This window comes from Passer domesticus, chromosome 3 (assembly GCF_036417665.1).
Source record: "Passer domesticus isolate bPasDom1 chromosome 3, bPasDom1.hap1, whole genome shotgun sequence".
NCBI lineage: Eukaryota > Metazoa > Chordata > Aves > Passeriformes > Passeridae > Passer > Passer domesticus.
The window spans coordinates 33,030,348-33,054,337 of NC_087476.1; the positions used below are offsets into that span (position 1 = coordinate 33,030,348).

At 35.1% G+C, this 23,990-nt stretch overlaps 1 protein-coding gene across 4 annotated transcripts in view; it reads right to left on the minus strand.

Moving 5' to 3' along the window:
* PHIP (pleckstrin homology domain interacting protein) overlaps window positions 1-23,990 on the minus strand; it is a 122,297-nt gene that overhangs the window by 38,307 nt on the left and 60,000 nt on the right. For all 4 annotated transcript variants that reach the window (XM_064412494.1, XM_064412495.1, XM_064412496.1 and 1 more), the window contains 10 exons: window positions 21,112-21,249; window positions 19,811-19,994; window positions 19,085-19,208; window positions 11,243-11,383; window positions 10,370-10,446; window positions 9,465-9,696; window positions 6,327-6,446; window positions 2,640-2,747; window positions 2,128-2,252; window positions 1,841-1,923 (listed from right to left, as the gene is read on the minus strand). In XM_064412494.1, coding sequence (XP_064268564.1) covers window positions 1,841-1,923; window positions 2,128-2,252; window positions 2,640-2,747; window positions 6,327-6,446; window positions 9,465-9,696; window positions 10,370-10,446; window positions 11,243-11,383; window positions 19,085-19,208; window positions 19,811-19,994; window positions 21,112-21,249 — 1,332 coding nt within the window. The remainder of the gene's footprint in view (window positions 1-1,840; window positions 1,924-2,127; window positions 2,253-2,639; window positions 2,748-6,326; window positions 6,447-9,464; window positions 9,697-10,369; window positions 10,447-11,242; window positions 11,384-19,084; window positions 19,209-19,810; window positions 19,995-21,111; window positions 21,250-23,990) is intronic.

Consider the following 23,990-nt stretch of genomic DNA (forward strand, 5'->3'; position numbering starts at 1 on the left):
CAACATCAGTGAAAGAACCATCTCCTGAATCTCTACTTTCCCCATGTCCTCTGTGCTACCTCATCTATGCAGAGAGCAGTCCAAAATGTCTCAGAAAAATTGCGCTAGAGCTGCCTTCTCCAGAACTGAGTATCCCTGAATAATGTTCACTTGAAGATAACAAAAAATGTATGTGCAACTCACAGTGGCTGCTATGTAAGAGACAGGCATGCACACCTGTCCAAGACACGCAGCTGAAGTTGCAGGAATACTTCTGGAATAGCTTTTAGCCCAAGTATTAAACTCTTTAATACCTGGGCTAAGCTTACAGAAGTTTAACTATATATTTATATTAGCTATTTATTTATATTTATAACTATACTATATTTAGTATAGTTAAACTTGAAGTTTAACTATAGTAAGATACAGATATGCAGTAAATAGAATCTGAATGCAAATAAGAACCTGTAATATCAAATTTTGTTTGTTCCTTCTAAAAGGAGTCATACAGTTATATGAATTTAATATTAAAAATATAACAGATATGCAGATATTCTTCCCTAAAACAAAGTTGAAACAACAACAAAAATTCACATTATTTGCATTGGAAGCTTGATAAAAGGTCCTGGTACTTCCAATACTTTCTGTGTAGCTTGGATTTATTCCAGACTGCAAATTTCTTGAAATACAGAATGAGCTCCGGAAGCCTGGCTAGGCTGTTCACAAACAATGGCAATCATTCTGCTGCTGCAATGATTTTGTGCAAAAACTTGGCATGGCAGAGGAGGGCAAGACCACAGATCCATAACCATAAGGAAAGAGCAAAGCTTAGTGACCTTTTAGTAGATCTTCATCAACCTTGTCACTTCTGAGATCTTTAAACCAAAATGATCTTTGAGAAGAAATCAAGGTTTACATTTCTTATTGGATCAGAAGTCTAGGATCTTTACCGAATTCCCTATAGAAGTAAACATGAGCTGTCTTTTCAGACAACATAGCGTAAAGTATGAAATTATATGGAACTTATTCCTATGGCGTCATGTAATTTATACATTAGAAAGTACCCAACCTAAAGGATAGTGCTGAGGCATATCAGGACATCAAAGGACAGGAGATTAATTCATTCTATGGCTGAAAGGTGATCTTTGTCATCATATGGCTAAGATGATTTGGAAACAGATCTGACTGGAGGACCTGCTACTCAAGGGCATTGTTCCAATATCCAGTACTCCAAAATAACTGGGCACAGGCAAAGTAAAAAGAATCCAAGTCATTCCCTCATCATCTGGCAGCGAATTTTAACTATATACACTTCAGTGAAGTTAAACCACAGGGTTTAGAAAATAATTCCAAAAGTATAAGACGATGGAAAGAGCATTCTTTTTGTATAATCTAGACATCAATTTGCAATTTTTGAAAAAGTATTCCTATGTTTTTAGCAGAAATTTCAGAAATTGGTAAAAAACAATCCTAGTAGCAATGCAGTTGTAGGAGGGCCTTCAATTAAAAAAAAAAAATAGATAAAAACAATATATAGGTTACAAGAAGTTTTCAGCTAGCAATAAACACCACATTCCTAAAACCTATCCCTAACTATTCTCTCTGCAAATATACAAATGAAATTTTCTTTGCACTTTCTTTTGAAGATTACCTGCAATATTTAGCTTGCTTCCTGCCACTTTGGTCAAGCACTAAGTAGAACTCCCCAGCTAACTATGTGCAGAGCTTACTCTTTGACTTCAGTATAGTATTAGGATTTCTTTACCATAACCTACTTTTAAGAAAGCTATCATGAAAATTGGTAGACACTTACAAAAACAAACAAACAAAACAACAGCACACAACTTTCCCCACAACTCACCTATATTCCATCGCCTATGCTTTGCATCATCAAATTGCTGCCTCAAAACTAGGAAATCTATGACATCTGGCATATCATGGTACCTAATTACAACAGAACACACAACTATTAACCAATAAAACAGCAAAAGCATAACAAAGCATGTAAAAAAATTAACACTTTGAAATCAACACTTGAAAAGCACATGGTCAATATTAATGTCATCATTTAACTTTCAACCTCAACACCCCCCTGGCCATCCCCATCCAAGAAAACCCCCAATTTGCATACAATATTGCTTTCCTTACTTCATGGTGAAGGCTCCTCCAGTCAGTTTACCCGTATCAGGGTCAAGAAAAGCTAGTTTAAGACAGCAGAGAGTAGGCAATCCCACTTCATACTTAATCCCAACTATTTTCATCAGCTCTTGCTCCTAGAATAAACAAAATACTATGTACCACCACTGAAGTTAATTGAAATAGCTTTCTGAAACATGAAAACATGGGTAATTGAATGTACTATATTTCTGCCAGATCATGTGAAAATCAAGAATCTGAAATTTAGTCTTCCACAACGAGCTATTATTTCACAATGCAATATGTTTGAAAATATTTTGCTATGAAGTATAACCATTTTATCTGCTCAAGCTGATACAAAAAGTAGTACAGTTTAAGGTTCGATTTCATTTGACTAAAAGTTCCCCCTTATCTTACAATATTAAGAGTTCTAGATTTACTTGTATCAGGGACTTACTTCCAGTTAGTTTTTTTTTTGGTTTTTTTTTGTAATATTAAGATACAAACAAAAAAAGTCGTCATACCCGCAATTCCATTTTATGCCATGGTTGTTTCTTGGGATTAATATTATAAATTTTGTTCTTCTTGGCCATTACAACATATGCCTCATGACCTTGTCGGAAATAGTAAACCTAGAAGTGAAATGTGACAGTTATCCTACAAAGACTCTATGGAGCTGAAATGCTAAAAAGTCACTGCCATACAATGTGTGTAGTTTCTATTTCATCAACCTTTCAGTCTGTTTTCCTGCCAAAATCAGAGGTTCTCAAAAATTAAGTGAAGGAAAATTTAAAAATATTATAGAAACATTTACCAAAAATATCAGAAAATACTTAGAAGGTAATTTTCTGTATGGACAAAATATCCTAAATTACACATGAATGAGGCCAACAAAATCACTAACAAACCCATCCATTTATCATTGCACCATAGAGCAATTATATGACAGCAACAAGAATTCCACTAATCTACCTGGTTATACATCACTGCAGGACAGCCCTAAGTTAATTATCAAGTATTACTAAATCTAGCTTATCTTTTTTAAACATGAAATATATTCTAGAAGGAAAAGTCTATTGTTGTTCTGGTAAGATTTTGGTGTTTGCTTCCATATCACTGAAAAAATAGCCTAACAAATGCCTCCACAAACTAAAATAGACATTTCCAAAGCATATTATTTTTTTTAATCCTTCTAGTATAAATTTCCATGGTTCAGACATCCAGAGTCTAATCCAGTTCTGCTTTGATCTTGTTGTATATCATACCACATGGATGAATGCTTTTATTATAAGCCATCACTCTAATGAGTTAGTAAGCTGAAACCCATTAACATGTATTAAATGAATGTATTTGAAATACAAAACAGAGGTTCCAAAAACTAGTTAGAACAAAGATCTGATAAATGTCTGTATTCTTGCTACAATTTATGCCAAATAAAAGATCCTCTTCAAGTGTCCCAACATGGGATTTCCATCTAATAGTACAAAGGAAAGATAGCTTTAATGTAAAGGTCTAATACAAGATAAAAAAAAGGAGAGCAGAAATCACTATTAAGTTTTAAAATACACAAATAAACACACTAATATTTGTATTCCTACCTACTTTCCAAAATTCTTGTATCACAAAACATTATAAAGAACTCTTTGCCAGGTTTCTACATTAACAGGTACTGAACTCCTAGTGTCATGTGGCAAATTTTATCTTTTTTAAATAGAGGACTCAGCACCACTTTTTTTTTTTAATCCCTGTTTTTAGAGTATTCAATATGCATAATATCCTCATAGGGACAAAACGTACAGCAGATACAAAAGGCATGAGAGCAGTGAGACTCTCCTAGGCACTGTCAGAATCTATCTGTCAGGAAAAGGAACAGAGGCCACTGAGACACATCTGAAGGCAAATTTACATTACAGTCTAAACATTGTGATGATTGTTTCCCATACGTTCCAGTGTATCAAAACAAAGAAAAGTGCACAGGCTACAAACCATCCCTGCTACACTTTGTGTTTCTGCTAAACCACTACATAAATTCAACCCACTGTTTACAGAAGTGAAATACTCTTTATTTTGCAAATGACTGTAAGCATTGCGTGCTCTGGCAGAACAAACCGGAAAGATATCTGTGGAAAAAAAAAGAATTCATGTCTTTCCCAGGAAATAATATTTTTCTTCTTGATGAATTCCTGCTTCTGCATGTTTGTTGTAGTACCCAGACAAAACTGGTTTTTATTGTGTTAAGGGCAGAACACTCCAACAAACATGCCTGATATTTGGGTATTCAGACAGCGAAGTTGCAACCCTATCTCTCTGGTGTGTTTCCACCATTCCTCAGAGATCTGTAAACAGCACTATTCAGAAAGGGAAATGGGATGGTATGTGCTATTCTTATACACTAAGTGTAACCAAATATAGCACTAGTTTTTTCCTTACTTGTTTGTACAGCTTGAGAACAAATTTTAAATGTATCTCCCCCCAAATCTTATAAAACATACCTACCATACAACAAAGTGTTTGAAGGCCACACAATATCTCTTCTCACAACATTCTCTAATGAAACCAACCCTTTATTTCTGTGAATCTCAAAAGTAACTTTCTAAATGAATAATTTTTTTTCACATATTAAGTAAATCCAGGGAAGGCAAGTATCACAGATGGAATTTCAGAGAGAGCAGCTGGATTACAAACATACTCTCTGTTGGTGCAATTATTGCTACTTTCTAGGCACAGGGCACAAAACTTCCTGTTTTCCCACATAAAGCATTTTCAGCAAAAGGATGTACCCTACTTAGATATTCCTAGTACACACCGTACATAGTATTCAGCAGGTGCCAAATCAAACACAATTGTTTATCTTACTAAACCAATACGATGTTAAAGTCTCCTGAGCAGTATGGTACTGATAAACCCTTGGCTGCTTCACTGCATCCAGATGGTATCAGGCACCAAAAATATTTATTTGGACTTGGTCTTTTGAATAGCAGAGTCTCCAAAACATGCTTCCTGGAAGGTATCAATCTATAAGCATTCTCTCTAGCTGCAACTCTCAACTTGAAATGCTCCTTCCCTCCTTCACTAGATTGTGCTGATGTAATTTTAGTATAACTATGCTGTGAACTGGATCAGTGAAGTGATCCAGCAAAAACAAAACTGCATGCACATGCAGCCTCTGCTCCTGATTTCATTTCTGAGGTGGTGTCCACAAAAAGCTTTAGCTTGCGAACAAAGTTATTCAACTTTGCCACCATGTCAAGTATTTCTCCAACAGCATTCTGAAGGTGTGAGCTATACAACAATTCTGTTTAGTAACTCAGAAAACATGCTGCTCCCCAAAGAGACAACACACACTGCCCATTACAGCATTAGCCAGCTATTTCCTCTTATTTTAACCTGAGGGGGTTTTAAGAAACATGCACAGACTCTGGCTTTCAAGACTGCATTCTACCTAATACTACTTATTCATAGAATTCACTGTAATGTTCAACTGCTACATATTTCAAAATAGAAACTGGTAGGTATCCTATTGCTACCATATTTTGAGACATCTGGGTTATGTTTACAAAGTATTTACAGTCTGGTTTGGATAAAATACATATATACAAAACTTTTCTCACGGTTTTCCATTCTTCTCATGGTTTTCCATTCTAAGTGATGAGAAGAAGTTCTTTATATCAGGAACACAATGATTAGGACAATATCAGAGTTTTTCTTCAGAATAGATGATTTTTTTTTAATTACATCAAAACAATCATATCAAGCAAAAAAACCCACAGCCTTCTCCAGGAGGCTTAATTCCTGGGATTTTTTTCAAGTCCCAAACTGAAGTATGTTTTCCAGACTTAATTTCATATCTGATTTCTTACCTGTTCTTCAGGATACTAAACGCTCTACAATTAAGGAATATTTCACAACCTAAAGCACCTCACACAACTTGTCTACAGGTGTCATAAGGAAACCAACAGACTGAATACCATACAAGAAGGAACACTACTGCAACATCATAGAATAATAATAAAAAGTTAAAGAAACACTATGCAGAATATTTTCTAAGTACAAAGAAGTGAGAGAAGATTTTAGCTAAACCAAAGAATGTTTTTAAGAAAATCCAAAATATTTTGATTATAAGTCTTTGGGGAAAAAAATGCACAGATGAAAATATAAAAGGCAAAAACAAACTGAGAGAAGCAAGGACACAGAGGGAAAAACTACAATACCTCATCTCCCATCTGTGGGACAAATGGGCACCGCCGAGGAACAGTGTCTGTAATCCATGCTGAAGGCAGCCATTCTTCCAGCGTCAAACCATTTTCTGCCAGAACTCCTACAGCCAGCCTCTGAAGAAAACATAAAGGATTAGTGCAAAATTATTGTTACTGTGAGGATTAATCTTAACTGCCTTTTGAGATTTTTTGGGGGGTGTGTGGGGATGAACTCTAACAAAAACTGAATTTAGTAATAGTCCAGTAATTATGTCTCATGCCCAAAAAGATAAAATGGAAGCATGTCATTCTCTTGAACCAAATTCACATGGTTGCATTGGCAAAAAAGGCACTAAAATTATACAGCTGCCTCCAATTAAAGAACCTTGCAAAAACAAGGACGAAGAGATTTATGAAGTAAATCATGTGAAAATCACCTGGATTGGGCACACCCACATTACCTACTAGCATATTTACTATAAAGTGCTGTGCTGTGGAACTGCATTTTCAGAATGCATTTCCACATCACATACTTGTAAACGATGACACTCAAGGCAGTTGCTTCTCCTAGGTACACACTGGGCGTCTGTATCCAGTAAGTCAGATAAAGCAGATAAAACAATTCAAGCAAATTAAAATTCCTGCTTTAAAATTCCTGACAGGATCTTGTGTGTGTGTACAGAAAGCAACCCTGGACATCTGTACAGAAATCCACTTCATACAGCCACTGCTGGAGGACTGCATCTCCAGACTACAAATAGGATATGCCACACCAATTCAAATGTGGTTCCACACAACAAGAAGCACTGTGATGATTACACCAGTGAGTATCACAGGGAAAACCACACACATAGTAAAAAGCAAAAGCACACCAAAAAAAAAAAATCAAAATAGAACTTTTCTATTGTAATAAGTCAATAACATAGAAGCACTTTGTGAATTCTGAGGTTCAAGCAGCTCTGTCTTGCAAAAAACTGATACACTGCATCAGAGCAAAGTGTCTAGCTAACTGGTGAATTATGGGAAGGTAAGAAATAGCCTTTAACCAGAGAACCCTCCCTTGTTGTAACTTTACACATTAATCATCAGTTTAAAGCTTTCTGGAAGCCAAGTCTGATGTTAGTTACTCATCAGGAAGGGACTATTCCCAGTGACTTTATTAAATAATTTCTGAAACCCTACTAAATCCTTTAGTAATTAGTTCCACTACCTGACTACACACTCAAGTGGGTTTGGGGTGGGAGGGAGATGCATAATGGGAAAATGAGCTTTATGTCTTTGTCATCAGGCGCAACATCTCACTGTAACAAAATAAGGAAGGAAATCATTCTGCATTTATTCCTTTCTAAACCATGATGGTTTTATATCAATTTTTTCATCATATCTCTTCCAAACTCTCTCCCTTCTAAGAATCAGCCTCTGTGACTGATCTAAAGAAAAAAAAAAGTTCAGTACTTTTGATCTTCCTGGGTGATCTTTCCTTGTCCTTTACTGCTGTATCATTTTTTAGATTGATTTTTGGTAGAGGAGGATTAGAAATGTAAGCGCTATTCAAGATCATTAAACCCATGCATTAATAGAGATGAATGTCAATTTTTCTCTACTCCTTTTTTTTAATTTTAGGATTCTGTGTGTGGCTACAAAGACAGTCAGAACTTCTTTCCTCAATGGAAAGACCTAATTTTGAATCAGGATCGGAATGAGGAAGAACTTTCTACCAGAAAGGCCTGTCAGCTCTCTGCTCAGTAAAGAGGTCAAATGTCCACCACAAGAAACTTCAAAGACTAACATCTGTCAGGAATGACAGGTATAATTAATGCTACCTAGGGATGGAGGAATTACTTCCGGCCTTATATTTTCTTCTCACTCAAGAAATAAGCAGGTCAGCTTTCAAAGTCTGAAATACCTAGGCCTGGTACTATTTGATTCAAAGACATCCCATATCTCAGTAACTGGGACTGAAATGGATGCACAGTTCCCAAAACACTCCATTTAGTTTTAATCTAAGTGGAAATACTAGGCTGTCAAATATTTTTTTAAATTTATAATAAGAAGCTAAACTAGACGTTTCAATCATTTAAAAAGTCCCCTACCATCTATTTTTCTTATTTGCTTTCTTATTCCTTCTGATACCTTCTTTTGGTTTCAGACTGTGTAAATAGCAATATACTATTAGTATTGACAGTGCAACTAATTACTATGTACAATACAGAAAAAGTAGCCAAAACAAAGAATAAAGATTACCACCTAACATCCTGTATGCCATACCAGAGATTCACAGCTGAACTGACACTGTGCCAACCTCTGTGTTCAAACATCTGTTTTGTCAGTCTACCTTCTAATGAGGGCTAAAACACTGAAATAATTATCTTAAAGAATGCTGAGGACACCTAACCTAATAAATAAACAAAATACAGGTACTTAGTTTAGATTATACAGTTAGCTTCTTTGGGTACTGGAAAAATAGAAGCTATAAGTTTACAAAAATAACTAACATCTGACAGATAGATCACTTCTTGTCTCTGTAAAGAAAGAAGGAAGAATGAAGTTTTCAGATTTGACAATTAAAAACAAAACAACCTCTCAAAAAACACACTGAAAATAACTGAAGTCACTGGAAATTTCTATGTACTGATCTAAACTGCAATTATGTTATATTAGAAAGCAAACAAAATACGGACAACAACAAAATCCTGATCAAGTCATATTTCCCTTGATGGAGTCAATATTGGCAAATATAATGCAAATATCATATATCACAGAATTGACAGAAAAAATTACAGATCTATTGTGCAGATCTAAAAGAAATTGCAATTATATAAAAAGACAAGTCAGCACAGCTGTAAAAAATACTGGCACTTCATAACAATACTCAAGTGTATTGGAAGTTGAATACTCTACTTCCACAGAAAGGAAGTTTCTGGTGTGAGCAAGGATAGCGATAAGGACATTAGAAGTGCTCCTTACATCAAATGTATCATATTCAGAAAGCATATCATAGTCATCTGTCTTGCAAGAGGTCTTTCAGTACCATTTGTAAAGAGCAAAAGTCATTTTGTGTTTTAAAATTTAAAATATGTAACTGAATTATTCATCCATTTATTTCTAAGTCAGCTGGAATGAGCAACCTGTAATACACAAAGAACATCTAACCTTTTGTTTTCTCTCTTTGGGTTTCCTCTTCTTTGGTGATGTTGATGGTCCATCTTTCTCCTCAATACCCTTTTTCCTTTCCTTTTTAATTTGCTTCCTTTGTTTTTCAGGTCCTTCTTCATCCTCCGAACTACTTTCTGCTTTCTTTGTTTTAATTTTAGGAATTTTCTTTGGTGGTTGCAAATTGATTCCTGCATCTGCCGTCCAGTCAGAATAATCACTAGAATAGTCACTATATATGATATAACAAAGAAAAAAGAAATTAAACCCTTAAAGTTAAAAAGTGCATTGGATTACATAATATAACCCAATAAAAGATTACAGTTAACAGCCTAGCTAACTACAAAGTTTTAATAGTTAAAACCCTGATGATTAAAACCCTATATTCTATCTACAATTTAAATGGTAATATACCAAAAGCCCTGACATCATTTGATCTTGCAAGAAACTTAACTTATAGCATCCATTAAATACTGTGTTTGCTTCATTAATTCAAGATGATAAACACTGAAGTCTGGATATTGTTTTCAAGACTTCTGGTTTTGAATAGCTTTGCATGAAATAATAATGGATACTCTATTTGCTCTTTAATTTCAAACCAAGAATCACAGCTTAGATGGAGAGCCATATAAAACTGCTACTACCTGCCTGAAGTGTTTGTGTGCCTGAAAAGAAATACCTTCCTGCAAAACAATTCTGCTTCTAGCAAACAAGGATAAACCTTCCCTAAATTTTAGTTAGCAATATGACAGAAAATTAAATCCTGAAAGTTTCGTGGTTTTGTTCACTTTTTTCTTCTAAATCTGCACAAGTGTTAGTTATTACTCATTAACTGTTTACAGCAAAAATTATTAAAGATTTCTTAGCAGGAATTTTCTCTGCATGTTATATACACTGTCACTTACCTGGAACTGCCATCACTGTGCCATGCTCTTTCATCATCTTCTGATGTTCCACCACTGGCAACAACGACTTCCCCTTCCTAATATAGAGAGCAGAGGGCATTGGGAAGGGGCAGAGGGGGAAGAAAAATAAAGGATTTTCTTTAGAGCTCAATCTATAATATATGACAATACAATGAAAACTTTTCTAGGCTTTATATGTGTTATAATCATTTGGCATTCTAGAAGCTTTATGTTAAAAAGGAATTTTAGTTTGCAGGAAGTTCCTTTACTTTAGTGGACTTATATAAAGAAGTATGAAGATATCTGTGCCTGGCCAGATGCAGTGTAGAGCAACATTTTTCATCACCATTTGACAAGATTAGTTTACCTTCTCAAAAATTATTTTAAGTATTTTAAATGTTGTATTTCCACATCTTTTCAACATTAAACAAAAACCCAGTATGAACTATTATGTACTTGTCACTCATTCTCTACCATAGTTACAGAAGCACAGAATAACTGAGGTTGGAAGGGACTTCTGGAGGTCATATTATCCAACCTCCCTGTTCAAAGAGGGTCACCTAAAGTTGGTGACCACATTGCTAGGTCATGTGGGCAGTACTGACTAGGCTTACAAATTGCACATATGCTTTGCAAAATACCCTTACAAATGAGCATTTTTCTCCTTTGTCAATTACTTTTTAAGTCAAAGCTAAACATATACAACAGCATGTGAAAACCTAATACAACATAATTTTTTTTAAGATGTGAAAGGAAACGCCCAATGAAAAATGTAACTTGAGTTTCCACTAAAACAATGTTTCACTAGCTGAAGCAGGAACTTAATGCATAGAAATGGAATATGTAAGACTGCCTCAAGAATAAAGCTCTTACATCTGAAGAACTGTGCCCATTCTCCAACTCTTCAGCAGGCCTTACAGTTTCTTCTGCTGCATATCTCGTACGGTAGTTGTGCTGATTAGCTGCTTGTTTCTTTGAGTCACTAGCATCCAGTAAATTATCATGAGAATGGTTCTGTGAAGATATAAAAGTCAAAATACATTATTTTGAGTATAAATTTTATTAATACATAGCATTTTCTTTAATAATACTACTCCAGGAGACAATTTTCGCATTGGCAAAAAGTTACAAGTCCAAAACTAAAGAGCTGCTGAAGAAAACACTCCACATGCATAGCTGAATGAATATAAGCACCAAACAGATACGTGTATTCTGGAAATAATTCATTTTCTTCCAGACACAAAAACAATTTTTAAATCTGCAATTATTAAAAATATTCATTCTCTGCAAAGTAAATGTCAGTTAATAAGGATTAAAACAAGGTCGAAAACATAATAACTGATAGCCTGCTAAGGGCTTGTAAAAGCTTAGAATTACACTAAAAATGGCTAAGGAAAGAAGACTCTTAAACAGAAGTCCAGAGTGTTATTTTGCAGCCAAGGGGTCAGATGTGTTAGAAAAGAAACCCGTACAGTAATACAACCCTTAGCATAGAGAGATGACTCTTAGCAAATACAGACCTTTAAATAGTATGATGATGCATTGAAGAATTCAAATGAATGAGTCAGTTTGAAAGAATATGAAGCTTAAAAGAATGAAATAAAGCTGTAATTTAGAAACACTTATGCTACAGCATTAAGAGATTTTGTTCCTCCTGTAGAATATATATAATGGAAACACTTGCTCTCTACATCAAGTGTGCAATCTTGTGTTAGTCTCCAATCACTGGGAAAAAAAGCCAAGAGTCATGATCTCAATTTCAAGAGTTTTGTGCTCTATTTTTTTGGCATGTATAGTCGAACTTCACCGTAGCTCAAATCCAACAAAATATTTTTTGAGCACATTACTAAGTGTCACAAAAACAGGTAAACTTCCGTCTGTTCCAGTGTTATCCTCCTGCCATAAAAAAAACCTCGGATATCTACTAGATGCTGATAATAGTTGAAAAAAAAAAAACAACAGTCCCAGAGATGAAGAATGCAGAACTGGAACAAAACAAAGAAAGGTACTAATATTTTGACAGTCTTCTAGTAGAGCAGACTGCTTGTACCTATTCCTCTTGATTTTTTCTTTTTCTTTTGCAGGAAAGAAAATACCTTTCCTACCATGTATGATAAAAGCTGGTTCATTAGGTTAAATTTTCTTCTTGAGGAAAATAACTCCCATTTTTTACAGTAAAAGCTGTACTAAAACTTGGCTAATCAACACTAGCTAAGATTTAGTTTTCCTTAGCCACAACAATCATCATTGAAGTGCAGAAATCTAGTAACTAGTTTTTCTCCCACACTCCCTGTTAGAAGATACACACCTTCTGCAAGCATGACTGCAACAGTTCAGTAAAGTAAGCCAGCACACCACTCTGTAAAATTGTGTTCCAGTTTTCATCAAAGCACAGAGGACTAACACAAACTGCTCCATGCTCATTTCAGTGAGTTCTGTGCTTCTGTTGTTCTGTCCTTCTGTCTAGTTGGGGAAGTTATCACTAACAGCACAGTTACCAGAGACACTTCTAATGGCACTGCTCAGCTATCAACATTTTAACATTGCCTAAGACTTTTGAGACCTGGGGCAGTCATTCCTCCTTCTGGATTCAAACTGGCAGTGCACAAGAGATGTCCTCAAGCTCCAAGGCAGCCCTAAGCCCAGTAGCTGAGTCCCTCACACAGCCTTCTGTCCTTCAGCCTTCTGGGGCTGCTCACTTCTCATCAAGCTCTCAAGATTCATTATTGAAGCAAAGAGGTCACAAAAGCCAGCGCTATAGTAACTTGTTTCTGCCACTGCATTGTGCCTTTTTCACCATGAAACATAGTAGGGACATAGCAGGGACAACTGAATGGAATCACATAATCCCTGTGAAACAAATTAGTCAAGTATCCATTACAATAAGGGGACATATTTTGTAGAAGATACATTACAGCCTGACTGCAATGTTCATGTCTTCTCTCTAGAAACAAAAGTCCTAAAATTCTTCCTTGTCTGTTTCTCTTCAGAGGTGAGGTTTCTCAAACAGTTACCATAAATACAGCTTTTCCCTACTCAAATAGAAGTAACGATGCTTGGAAAACTGAAGCACTTTGCATTACTCTTTGATTTTGAAAAGAGCTCTTTTCTTCTGGCAGTTCAAAGCTTGAGGGAAAAAACAACAGCCCCTCCACCCCAATCATTCCCACATGGAAAAAAGTAATATCACTGTATAAAAATTGGGTCATAGTGATGCTTTGGGAAAGATACAATGCCAAAACAAGAACAGGAGAAAAAAAAGAAAGAAAAAGAAAAACAGGGACAAAAAAAACCAAACCCACAAGTACTTATCCATGAGTAACAGAATGATAGAATGAAGTTGAAAAGGATCTCTAGAGGTCACCTTGTCTAAACCCACTGCCCAAGCAGGGATGAGAGAAATGGTATACAATTGCCTCATCTTGCAAAAAAAAAAAAGCCTTTTAACATCATTCTTATTCAACTTAGCTTTTCAAAATCTGAAGAGAAGCTGTAAGGCAGAACTTTATTTATTTGGGGAGGGGTGGATTTGAATATAGAGGCTTGACTATAAAGAACTATAGGTTTTTTTCTGACAAAATGTAATATGTAACATGTCAATATGTAATATAAAGAAAGAGCTTGGAATTGTACTCTCAACTCTAACAGTAGGCTGGGAAATAAAGCCAAGATAACCTATGATTTGAGGTTCAATCATCACTTTCTCTCTAAACACTTGGATGAGCAGTCATATATGCTGACAAGTACCGTGTACCTTGTCCAAGGCTTCCAGTCAGTATCAGAGCACATCTGTTGATATACCAGAAATTACAGCTCCTGACAGAGGTTTTTCTGTGAAATAAAAATGATGGCATTTCCTGTATTTGAGAGGGATACTGGACACTGCTGGAGGTCTTGGCAACATCATTTGTGAGAGATACAGTGGAAAGCCAATGATGTCCTGACAACTCAGACCACACTGCATGCTACAGTCCTTATGACTTTGACAGCACTGGGAAGCACAGCTTTGCTGCAGTCTCATACAGGGCTGAAGCAATTTTGGGAAGCTTTGGCTGTAGCAATTTCATGGTATTTCTTAACCAGCAGAATCTTTTTTTTTTAATGTGAAAATAATAAAAAAAAATCTTTTTAAAGCCAACAGGAGTTAAATTCTACTAGGAAGTTTAACAGGGGCAAGGCACAAGCAGTATCAGAACCCCAACATTAAATAGGTCTCTTGCTCTGGCATTTTCTCTTTGGCTAAAGAGCACCCTTCCACACTCTCTTCAAGTCTGAATCAGTGTCTGTAATTACTTAGTTTTTACTCTTACCATATCACATGTATGTAAAAAATTAGTAAGAACTGTTCCAAAAGCAGTGAAGATAACAGACACTAAGGACTAAGTATTAGGCTCTGGAGTTTTAGATTATTTTCCTCTTAACATCTTGCTGATTTAATTGAAGTATTGTTTAAATAACATATAAGTAGAAAAACTTATTTCTGTGGAACAAAAATAAGCCACTTTCAGGAGAACAAAGTACATGTTGCTCCTCCCTGGGTTCAGTAAGTTTACAATACAGTCATTTGCACCCATCACAACAGAGGCCTACGCCTACTTTTGTCCATCCATAACTATTTCCCATGTTAATTCCTGCAAATTTTGGCATAACATTTCCACTTAATGATAATGAGGAATATTTTCATTTTTGTCACATTTTACTAGGACACACATCCTATCAACCCTCTAGTGTAAAAAAATTTCACTCTTAAATATTTATTGAAATGCTCTAATCCCAGTAGTTTAATAGACTAATCCTCTTAAGTACTTGGACTGGGAATATTTACCTAAGCATGTTATTTATCTCAATTTTCATCTGCTCCTGAAAACAAGTAATTTGGAATACAGCTCCATTTTGAAGATGTAAAAATTATATTAATGTATTGGATGTTCAAGTTTCTGCTGTTTGCTTTAAGTGTTTTTGTTTAATAATAGAAAAAACCCTATTCCTCACCAATGACTATGAAAGTCAAACCAAGTTCATCATTCAGCCTGCAGGTCAGTGATACTAAATACTGTTTACTAAGTACTATTCAGGTCAAAATACCCAAGTTTTTAGCTTCTCCCCCACAACTCCATTAGTCTCTTAAGCAATCATGCACAAACACTTTTCTGTATGACCTGTGTCAAAGAAACATGGGCTTTCAATAGCAGAACACTTCTGTGACTCCTGTTTAAATTGCAGATATTGTTAAAGAAGAAAGACTGAGCTATAATTTTGTGCTACTTTTAACACAACCTACAATGACCCTGAATTAAAAATTAGCAATAGGACTTTGGAATCTCCTCAAAATGTAATTACAGCTGCTCTGTGTTCTTTCTTATTGACCTGTACTTCAGCTTGCAATCCAAAATGCTAACATTAATTCCTGCCCATCTTTTCATTTTACTTCTTTTGACTTCTTTCAGTTAGAAGGGAAGAGGGGAAGAGACGAAATATTATTTCATCATTATCATTATTATACAAATACACCTGATAAATTTCAAAAGTTGATATAAAAAACCGTATTTCCTACTGGTATAAATTACAACTGAATTTTCCTATGAAGACAATATGTTAAATACAGGCCTTGTTTTACTCTGCTCCAAGAGAAGCTGGCAGTTCTATAGAGTGAGACATTTTCTAGAATTCTTGATGATGTAGTTCTTAGGTCTAGAGATTACTGGAAGAAAACGTCATGCCCTGTATTTTGTTGGATGTGTTCCCCATTCCCTTTAGCTCACAAATTCTCTTATTAAACCTGTAAGAATTCACTATGCAATAAGGACTATAGTCTTGCAATGGTACTGTAATGTAACTACAAGGAATAAGAATCAAAACCTACTGGATGTTCTCAAGGAAAAGAAAGATTTACACTGTGCTTTCCAGTTCTATTTTCACCCTAACACAGTTTGTCTTTCAAATAACATTGCCACTGTAAAAGAACAGCAACAGAAGAGCAACTATATTGAAGTCATTAATTTCTACTTAAAACACCCCTAAAAATATTGCACAACAGTTTTTGGATTGCAGTCAATCTTGGTTCTCTTCCCAGGTGTTTATTTGAATTTATTGTGAACACTACAGAAGATGACAATTCCAATTCACTATTCCTGTTGCTCAGACACTCCTGAGCAGAAGTATTGCTCATGTGAACTGTAAGCAACAACAAAAATCATGAAAATCTGAGCAGTTAATTTAATTGTGAGATTCAATCACTCAAGATCAAACACCTTTTACTTCTTGAAACGTGCTTATTTAAAAGCCCATGGGATATCTACTTATTTCTGAATCCCTCTGAGATTTTACTCAAGAGATTTGAATTAGTATACTTCTCAGCAGTCTAAGTCCTCCAAAAAGAGATGCATTTAATGAAGAATCAGCTGTGGAAGAATACCACTTTTTTATGCCAAGATGTTATAAAAAAGTATTCAGTAGGGTTTATGAAGGCTTTAAGTGGTCTGAAGGTATTACTAAGTATATCAGTAATGTTTATGTAGAAAATTTACTGACGTACTCATATGAAAAGACCTCAGTTGCCTGGGGTTTTTCGTTATTTCCTCAGAACAAAGGTAGAAAATGACTAAAGTTATCTCCCTCACATTCTGAGAATCCAGAATCCAGTTCACAGAACCCCTCAGGTGTAAATATATGAAACTGAAGAAAGTTATTCCTAAGTAGCAGTTGCTCTGGGACATAAATATCTGGAATACAAATATGAGGCCCAAAAGATACAGTGCTACTATTATAGTTTAGAGACCAAAAAAAAATTTTAAACAGGATTTTAAAAAAAAATTGCTGTAAGTTTCGTTGTTTCAGAGATACCATAAAAGTAATTATTAAAGCCACGATGCTGGACCAGCTAGCCTATTCTCTTAAACTTTTATGTCCTAGTGATATTTTAGAAGAAAACTGTAACACAATTAGAAATGTAATGGTAATTTGGTATAAATTCACATTATCAGGAAGGATCTTTTGACTAGGCTGCAGTGAAAGACAAGAAAAAAAAAATAAAAACCCTTGAGCAGGGCAACTGTTTAACTAAACTAGAAGAAAGTGTATAATTTAGCACCAAAATACATTCCCTCAAGAATTGGAAAAAACTTGGTTAAAATCTGAATTTGTCAGGCCCATTTGCTATTATTCCCAAAAGAAAAATAAGAGTTAAAGACTTTTGATGTCCTGGTATTTCACTAATGAGTCCTGTCGTATGACATAAAGCTTCCCCCCTCTATGTATAAAAGCTGGAGACAAAAGTGAACAAATTTCTTTCAGTGTATCTTGGGAAAACACACAATGTTGGTGCCTGCAGAACTGAAAAGAGTGCATCAGCACCATTTTTTAAGATAGCAATGCATTGAAATTTTAATACAAAAAAGAGAATTAAGGAAAAAGTGAGAAATAAATTTAATAAAGAAATTTAAAGTTATTAGGGAACTGTGTGTAGGGGACTGTTCACATAACTTATTTTGAAATATTTACTTTGGTTGGCTATGAAAAATGTAGCAAAACAATACTCAAATTTAATATCAAATATAAACTTGTTCATTTCAAACTTACTCTACTACATATAAAATGAATTAATCTTTATTAAAAATTACAGAATCACTACAAAGCATCTGAAATTTACTTATTTTCAGATTGTTTTCAATCTCAGTTCCTTCCTTTACAGACATAAAGTATGGTACTCTAATGAATTTAAGAGCTTCAGGCTTTTGACTTGTTCTTTTCATTTCATTTATTTATTTTTGCACCTTATATCCCATAAGTGATTTTTACTTTTCAATCGCAATTGCCACAATTTGCAGGTGTTCTTGAAAGGTGTATTTTACAAGCTTTGGATTGAGGATGAACAGAGTCTCCTCCATATTAAGCATACTATGAAACCCAAAGCATGGGTTCTCCTTTACCATTGCTAAAATTTACTTCCTTTATTATAAAAACATAGTTGGCTATTTAGCTAGAAAAGCATAGATCAGCATGTGCAATTAATAGATAAATAGATAAAACTAATTTTAAACAAAGAAGACCTAAAATTATTTCTGTAAACATAAAACATATATATTTCAATTTTTTTAACCAGCAAGAATATACAAGATTGAATTTTTTTGCAAGTGATATTTTTAAAAAACCATGTCACTTATGACAATCTAATTCTTGATACAACTTATTTCCTTCTACTTAACCTATCCTGCTTTCATCTTTCCTGAAAACATACTCCCAGCTCTATCAAAAAGCATGACTTAGATATAGCCCATAACAGCCCAAAATATGATTTTTAGGGTACTATGAAAGAAAATACTGATCTCTATTTGGAGATGTATTTAATCTGTTAAAGTTAAGAACTGTGACTTGAGTTTTAATACAACCTTTCCACAGAACAGTATGTCAAACAGTAGACAAGAGCAGCAGGGTGTATTGATTAATAGTGACAGACTCCCTACAGCAAATCATATCCCTAACACCAGATTTGCAGGGATTTCTCCCCACTTCTGAAAGCAATCCATGTTGTTTATTATTAAGAACATATTGAAACACCAGTACAGACAGGCTTCCTCATTCTGGGGAGGGAAACAAACTCCCCTATCCTGGTGTGTAAATTTAAAACTGAGAAAAGGAATGTAAATTTATGTGACCCAACTTACTGAATTAAATTTTATACTTCATTCTGTGATAAGGTACAGGTGGACTGCTTACCTTAGAGAATGTAGGTATTTTGTTTTCTCTTGGAATGTGACTCATTACATGTTTTCTTTTCTCTTCAGATCGATACACCCTTACTTCTTCTTCTCCCTTTGCTGTTCTCCATTCTTCTTGCCTACTGAAAAAAGAAAATGGAGATGTTAAATTTAAAGGACATTACTAAAACTAAGAGGGCCTATTCCAAACCAAGGAATAGACATTCAACATCTACACCATTCTTTGAGCCGAAGTTCTTCCCTTTACAGTTAGCATATGGCTTTAAAATTAGCTTTTTTCAAACAAAGATTTTCATCTTATTTCATTAAACTAGAGCTACTTATACTGGACTATGGCAAGGAGGGTTTTTTGACTTGCTAATTTAAGTATTCATCTCAGGCATCTAATAGTTTAGGTCAGTATTCCAGTGATAAAACACCACATAATGGCAGGATATAATCTTATGCTACAAGTCAGAAGATACTGAAGCAACTAGATTCCATTGCCTATACAAGTTCAATTACTGTGTCATTCATTAAAAGGACAATTTTTATTCCTAATCTTTCTGGAATTACAAGAATTTTCAAGTGATATACCAACAAGTGACTTCAACCTGAAACCGATTTTATAAGATATTTGAGATGACAAAATAGAAAACAAATTATGATGAGAATGGCAACAGGAATTTCAAAACTGTTCCATTTAATTAAGTTCACCACAGTAAAATTCTCCATCTTTATTTACCTGGCCACACCAGAAGACAGTTCAGGCACTACCACCCTGCGGCTCCAAGCCACAAGGTCCCGCTCAGTGGCGATTTCACTTCTTGGTGCATTGCTGTGCATCTGACGCACACCTTCAATTTGTCCACTGCGCCTTAACCCTATATTTGGTGGGGAGTGTACTTCTGAGGTAGAGCTTACAGATCCTAAAAAGTTAAAAAGCCATAGTTCTTGATCTGAAATTTTTAGGGAAGCATCAGAACAGAAAGACTTGGAATGAAATGGAAAGAATAACTACTCAATCTATTACTTTAAAAGAAATCATACTAACTGAGTGTAAGTATTTCAGCAGTTTCTACAGTGACCACAACACAGCATAAACAGCTACTGGGCTGCAGCACCCTGTTCAAAAATTCATGTTGGAAAGAACCAGGTGTACCAACAATCTGAAGTGAAGCAAATGTTTGCTTCTTTAAAAATAGCTTTGAAAACATTTATGCAAATCTAACTATTGCTACTGCACTCTAGATCTGCATTACAAAACAGTGAGCTATCTCACTGACTCAGTGCTCAGTGTGCTCCTTAAACAGTCTTCTACCTTCAAAAAAAAAGGATCCCTCAACCCTGGAAATTAGGAATCAAGCTGTAAAATTTACAGACAAAAAACTGAAACGGTCAAAGGTTAAAAATAACCAAACCAACCCAAAACAAAACCACACACACATGCAAGAGCCTTCCAACACCTACACAGTAGCAATATATCAACATTTTTCCATATCCTTACACACACAAGCTAATCCTGCTTACTCTAGTGGATTGCTAACTATAATTTTTAAAGTGTTGAAAACTACTGTGTACTCTAATGCAAGACACTGAAACATGGAACAGCTCTGCAGAGAAATAAGTATTTCCTTATACTTTTCTTCCTCCTGTGTCCTTATTTGAAAGAAGTCAGACTTCAAACAACTAGATAGCCAGTTCCAGATTAAACAGCAGGGTAGTTACCCCTAAGGGAATGCAGCTGCTGCATTTCCCTGAGTGAGGAGACAATAACAAAGATAAATCTGTACTGTTAAGAAGCCCAACATTTTGCAAATGAAAAAAAACCAAAAAAAAAAACAAACACAACACCAAAAAACCCAAAAACACAACAAAAAAAAAACACCCAAAAAACCCCAATGGGAAAGCTGTACTGTTTTCTACAGCTCCATACCTCCTTTCTACCAGTTCAACAAAATGCACAGATCACGGACAATATAAAGGGATTTATGTTTTCCAAGTTGTCCAAGTTGCAGCCTCAACACCCAGCCCGCAGTGATGTACCTCTGCTTATCCGGCTGGTACTACTGGTTCCTGCCTCCCCAGAACGTCTCTGGTCCTGCTCTTGCTGAAGTCTTTGAATCATGCTATCCAATGGACTAATTTCTTGATTTGCTTGCTGACTAAGAACTTGATTTAATCCTGTGAAGTAAAATATACAGAACAACACACAAATGTGAATGTCTAGGAAATGAATGTTACAGGCAGCTCATCTAAGTTTTAGCTTTGAAACAAGTACAGAAAATTATCATGTGTAACTATGAGCTAATGCTTATTGTTCTAACAGTCATTTCTTAAAACAGGACAACTCCTTTTCTTAGTATATTTCAGAGCATTATATTTTCTGGAGCAGGGTCAAGATGACCACACTTCACTTCTAATAAAAGGTTAAATTTGATCAAGTGCCAGCAAGCCACAGAAGCTTAATACAACTGTTGTTTGTCAGCTCAGTCAATGCAAATTGTTCAAATGCAAGATTAGCCTGCCTCAAATGCATTTAAAAACACTTTATAAGCTTCAATGAAAGAACCACATCAAGAAGGTCTAACTGAATTAGAAAATAATTATCTATACCGTAGAAAATGAAGCAGTAAAAATGTTTAATTGAGCTCCACATGGACATAATGACCGCACAGATCAAGTAACGGTAATTTTCTTTGGTATGTAAAACAGTCAAGAAACCTCCTTTTGAGTAGGTCTTGTGAATAGAAGATGGGAAACAGTTCCAAAGTGATTACAAGGTGATAATACTGTTTCTAAGCAGCAAGCAAAAGACACAGCACATAAGCATGAACAACAAAAAACCTGTTTTCATACTTACAATGCTCACAAAAAACAGAGAGGTATAGAGAAAAATACAAGGGTTACAGTACTGATTCAAAAAGAAGTCAGACATCTCCACACAGAATAGTGAGATGGTGGAGTGGAATGGTGAGAACCTCTAGTCAAGAGAAGCAGAACTTGGAAAACTTCTTAATGAGGAGTAACAGTGTTCAAAGAGACAAGATATAGAAATTACTTTTCCAGCATGATTCCAAAGAAATATCACAGTATAAACTGCACTTTGCAAGATCAAAGACTAGATATTACAGTAATTGTGCTATGAAATGAAGAGCTTTGATGATGTGGCTGAAGAGTAACTGCTATTTCTTAACAGTATGCACAAAAAATCATAAATATTTAAGATAGTGCTCTCAGGCTTTAAAGGTTATTGAAGTCAACTTCCCTAAAGCAGCAGAACCTTGGAATAATAGAATGAGCTCTGGTATAACTACAGTTGGATGTTTTCTGAGTCAGGTAAGTGAGACAGTAATTTGTCAATCTTGTGAGGAGACATACAGTCTACTGAGAACAACAGGAAATACTACTAATAACCCAAGAATGATCTCAAATAAGGAAACGGCTTTCTAAACAAAATGAATGCTTTTATGTATCTAGCCTGTGAGACAATACCTTAGCAAGAAACAGCAAGTGGTTTCTTCTTAAATGAAATAAAGACACTGGTGTACGCTTGATTTTTTCAAAACATCTGGTTTAAAAGAGCTTCATGTTCATCAAGGCAGTAAATGAAGTACAACTATATGAAATCCCTCTACTCTTAGAAGTCCCTACAGAAAACTTAACAAGAAATAAATGGCCAGTGCTCTGAGTGAGATGCATCAAATCCCACAACAAAGCGTCAGAAAGAAAAGGAATTTTCTTAGTAGAAGGGAACATATAAACTATATAAACACTGTTTAGGTCTGCATACAACTACATTGTTGCTATATTGTAAAAAGGTAGAAAAATGTCTTGTGTCTGTCCACCACTTGTCAAGCTGATGGTTGGCTCCCTGCTATTAAACAAAATGTTAGGGATATCATCTCCCTATAGGCATTCATGTGTCATGCAGACACACTTCTAAATTTCATTTTGTTGGGTCTGTGTGCAGAGTCTGACTTATTTCGAGATACACTGAAGAATGTGCCCAGGACACTTTCAAATTTGGAGAATTTCACAATGCAAAGGATTCACACTTGAACAATGAAGTAAAGTCACATCCTTCCCTAAAAACTAAATTTTGTTTCAAAGCCACTAACTAGGAAATTTACATTCACCAGGAAGGATATTTTCCTTCTTACAGTTTCTTCTCAAGTAGCACCACTTCTTGTAATTTTGGAGGGAATACGGAAATCCTTCCCTAAAAATATTTAAATATTCACTGCCCTATAATTCTGAGGCCTACAAATAAGGATAAAGAGATTTTTTTTGTAAAAACACTCTCAGTTACGCTTCTTGGAATGTCTGACACACCACAGTTTAAGTATAATGAACATATAAACTGCAATTTATAGGAACAGTCAGTTTTCACATATTTTCAAGAAAATCCAAATAGTTAACATGCTTATTTTGAAAACATTTAAAGCTACTTTCACCATTGTTTGCTTATTCATATTAATATCAAAATAGTAACATAAAATAAGTAGAAATTATTTTTCCATCCCTACCCATGTGAAACACCTTTAGGCAGTTTCAAACAGACATTATCCCTATATATGCATGTTCTTCTCACATCATGTGCATGAGAATAAAACTTTCAAGGAACTTCCTAGATTTTGTATTTTTTTCAAGTCTTCAGCTCTTTAACCAAGTTACCAAAGCTTAAAATTAATGACTGTCTTCAACTAATGAGGAAGAAAATTTTGCTTCTTTCAGATGTCTCCTCATTTTTCTGTTCTAGTGTTACTTTTTCTAACTGATCTGCGGAAGACCAGTCTATCTCCTAGGTATTCTAAAGCAGGAAATCTTATCCCAAAGAGATAACTGAGAGCTCAGACAGCATTATACATTGCTCCAGTAATGAAACAAACTCCAAGCTAACTGGTGTTGTAGCATCAACTAGT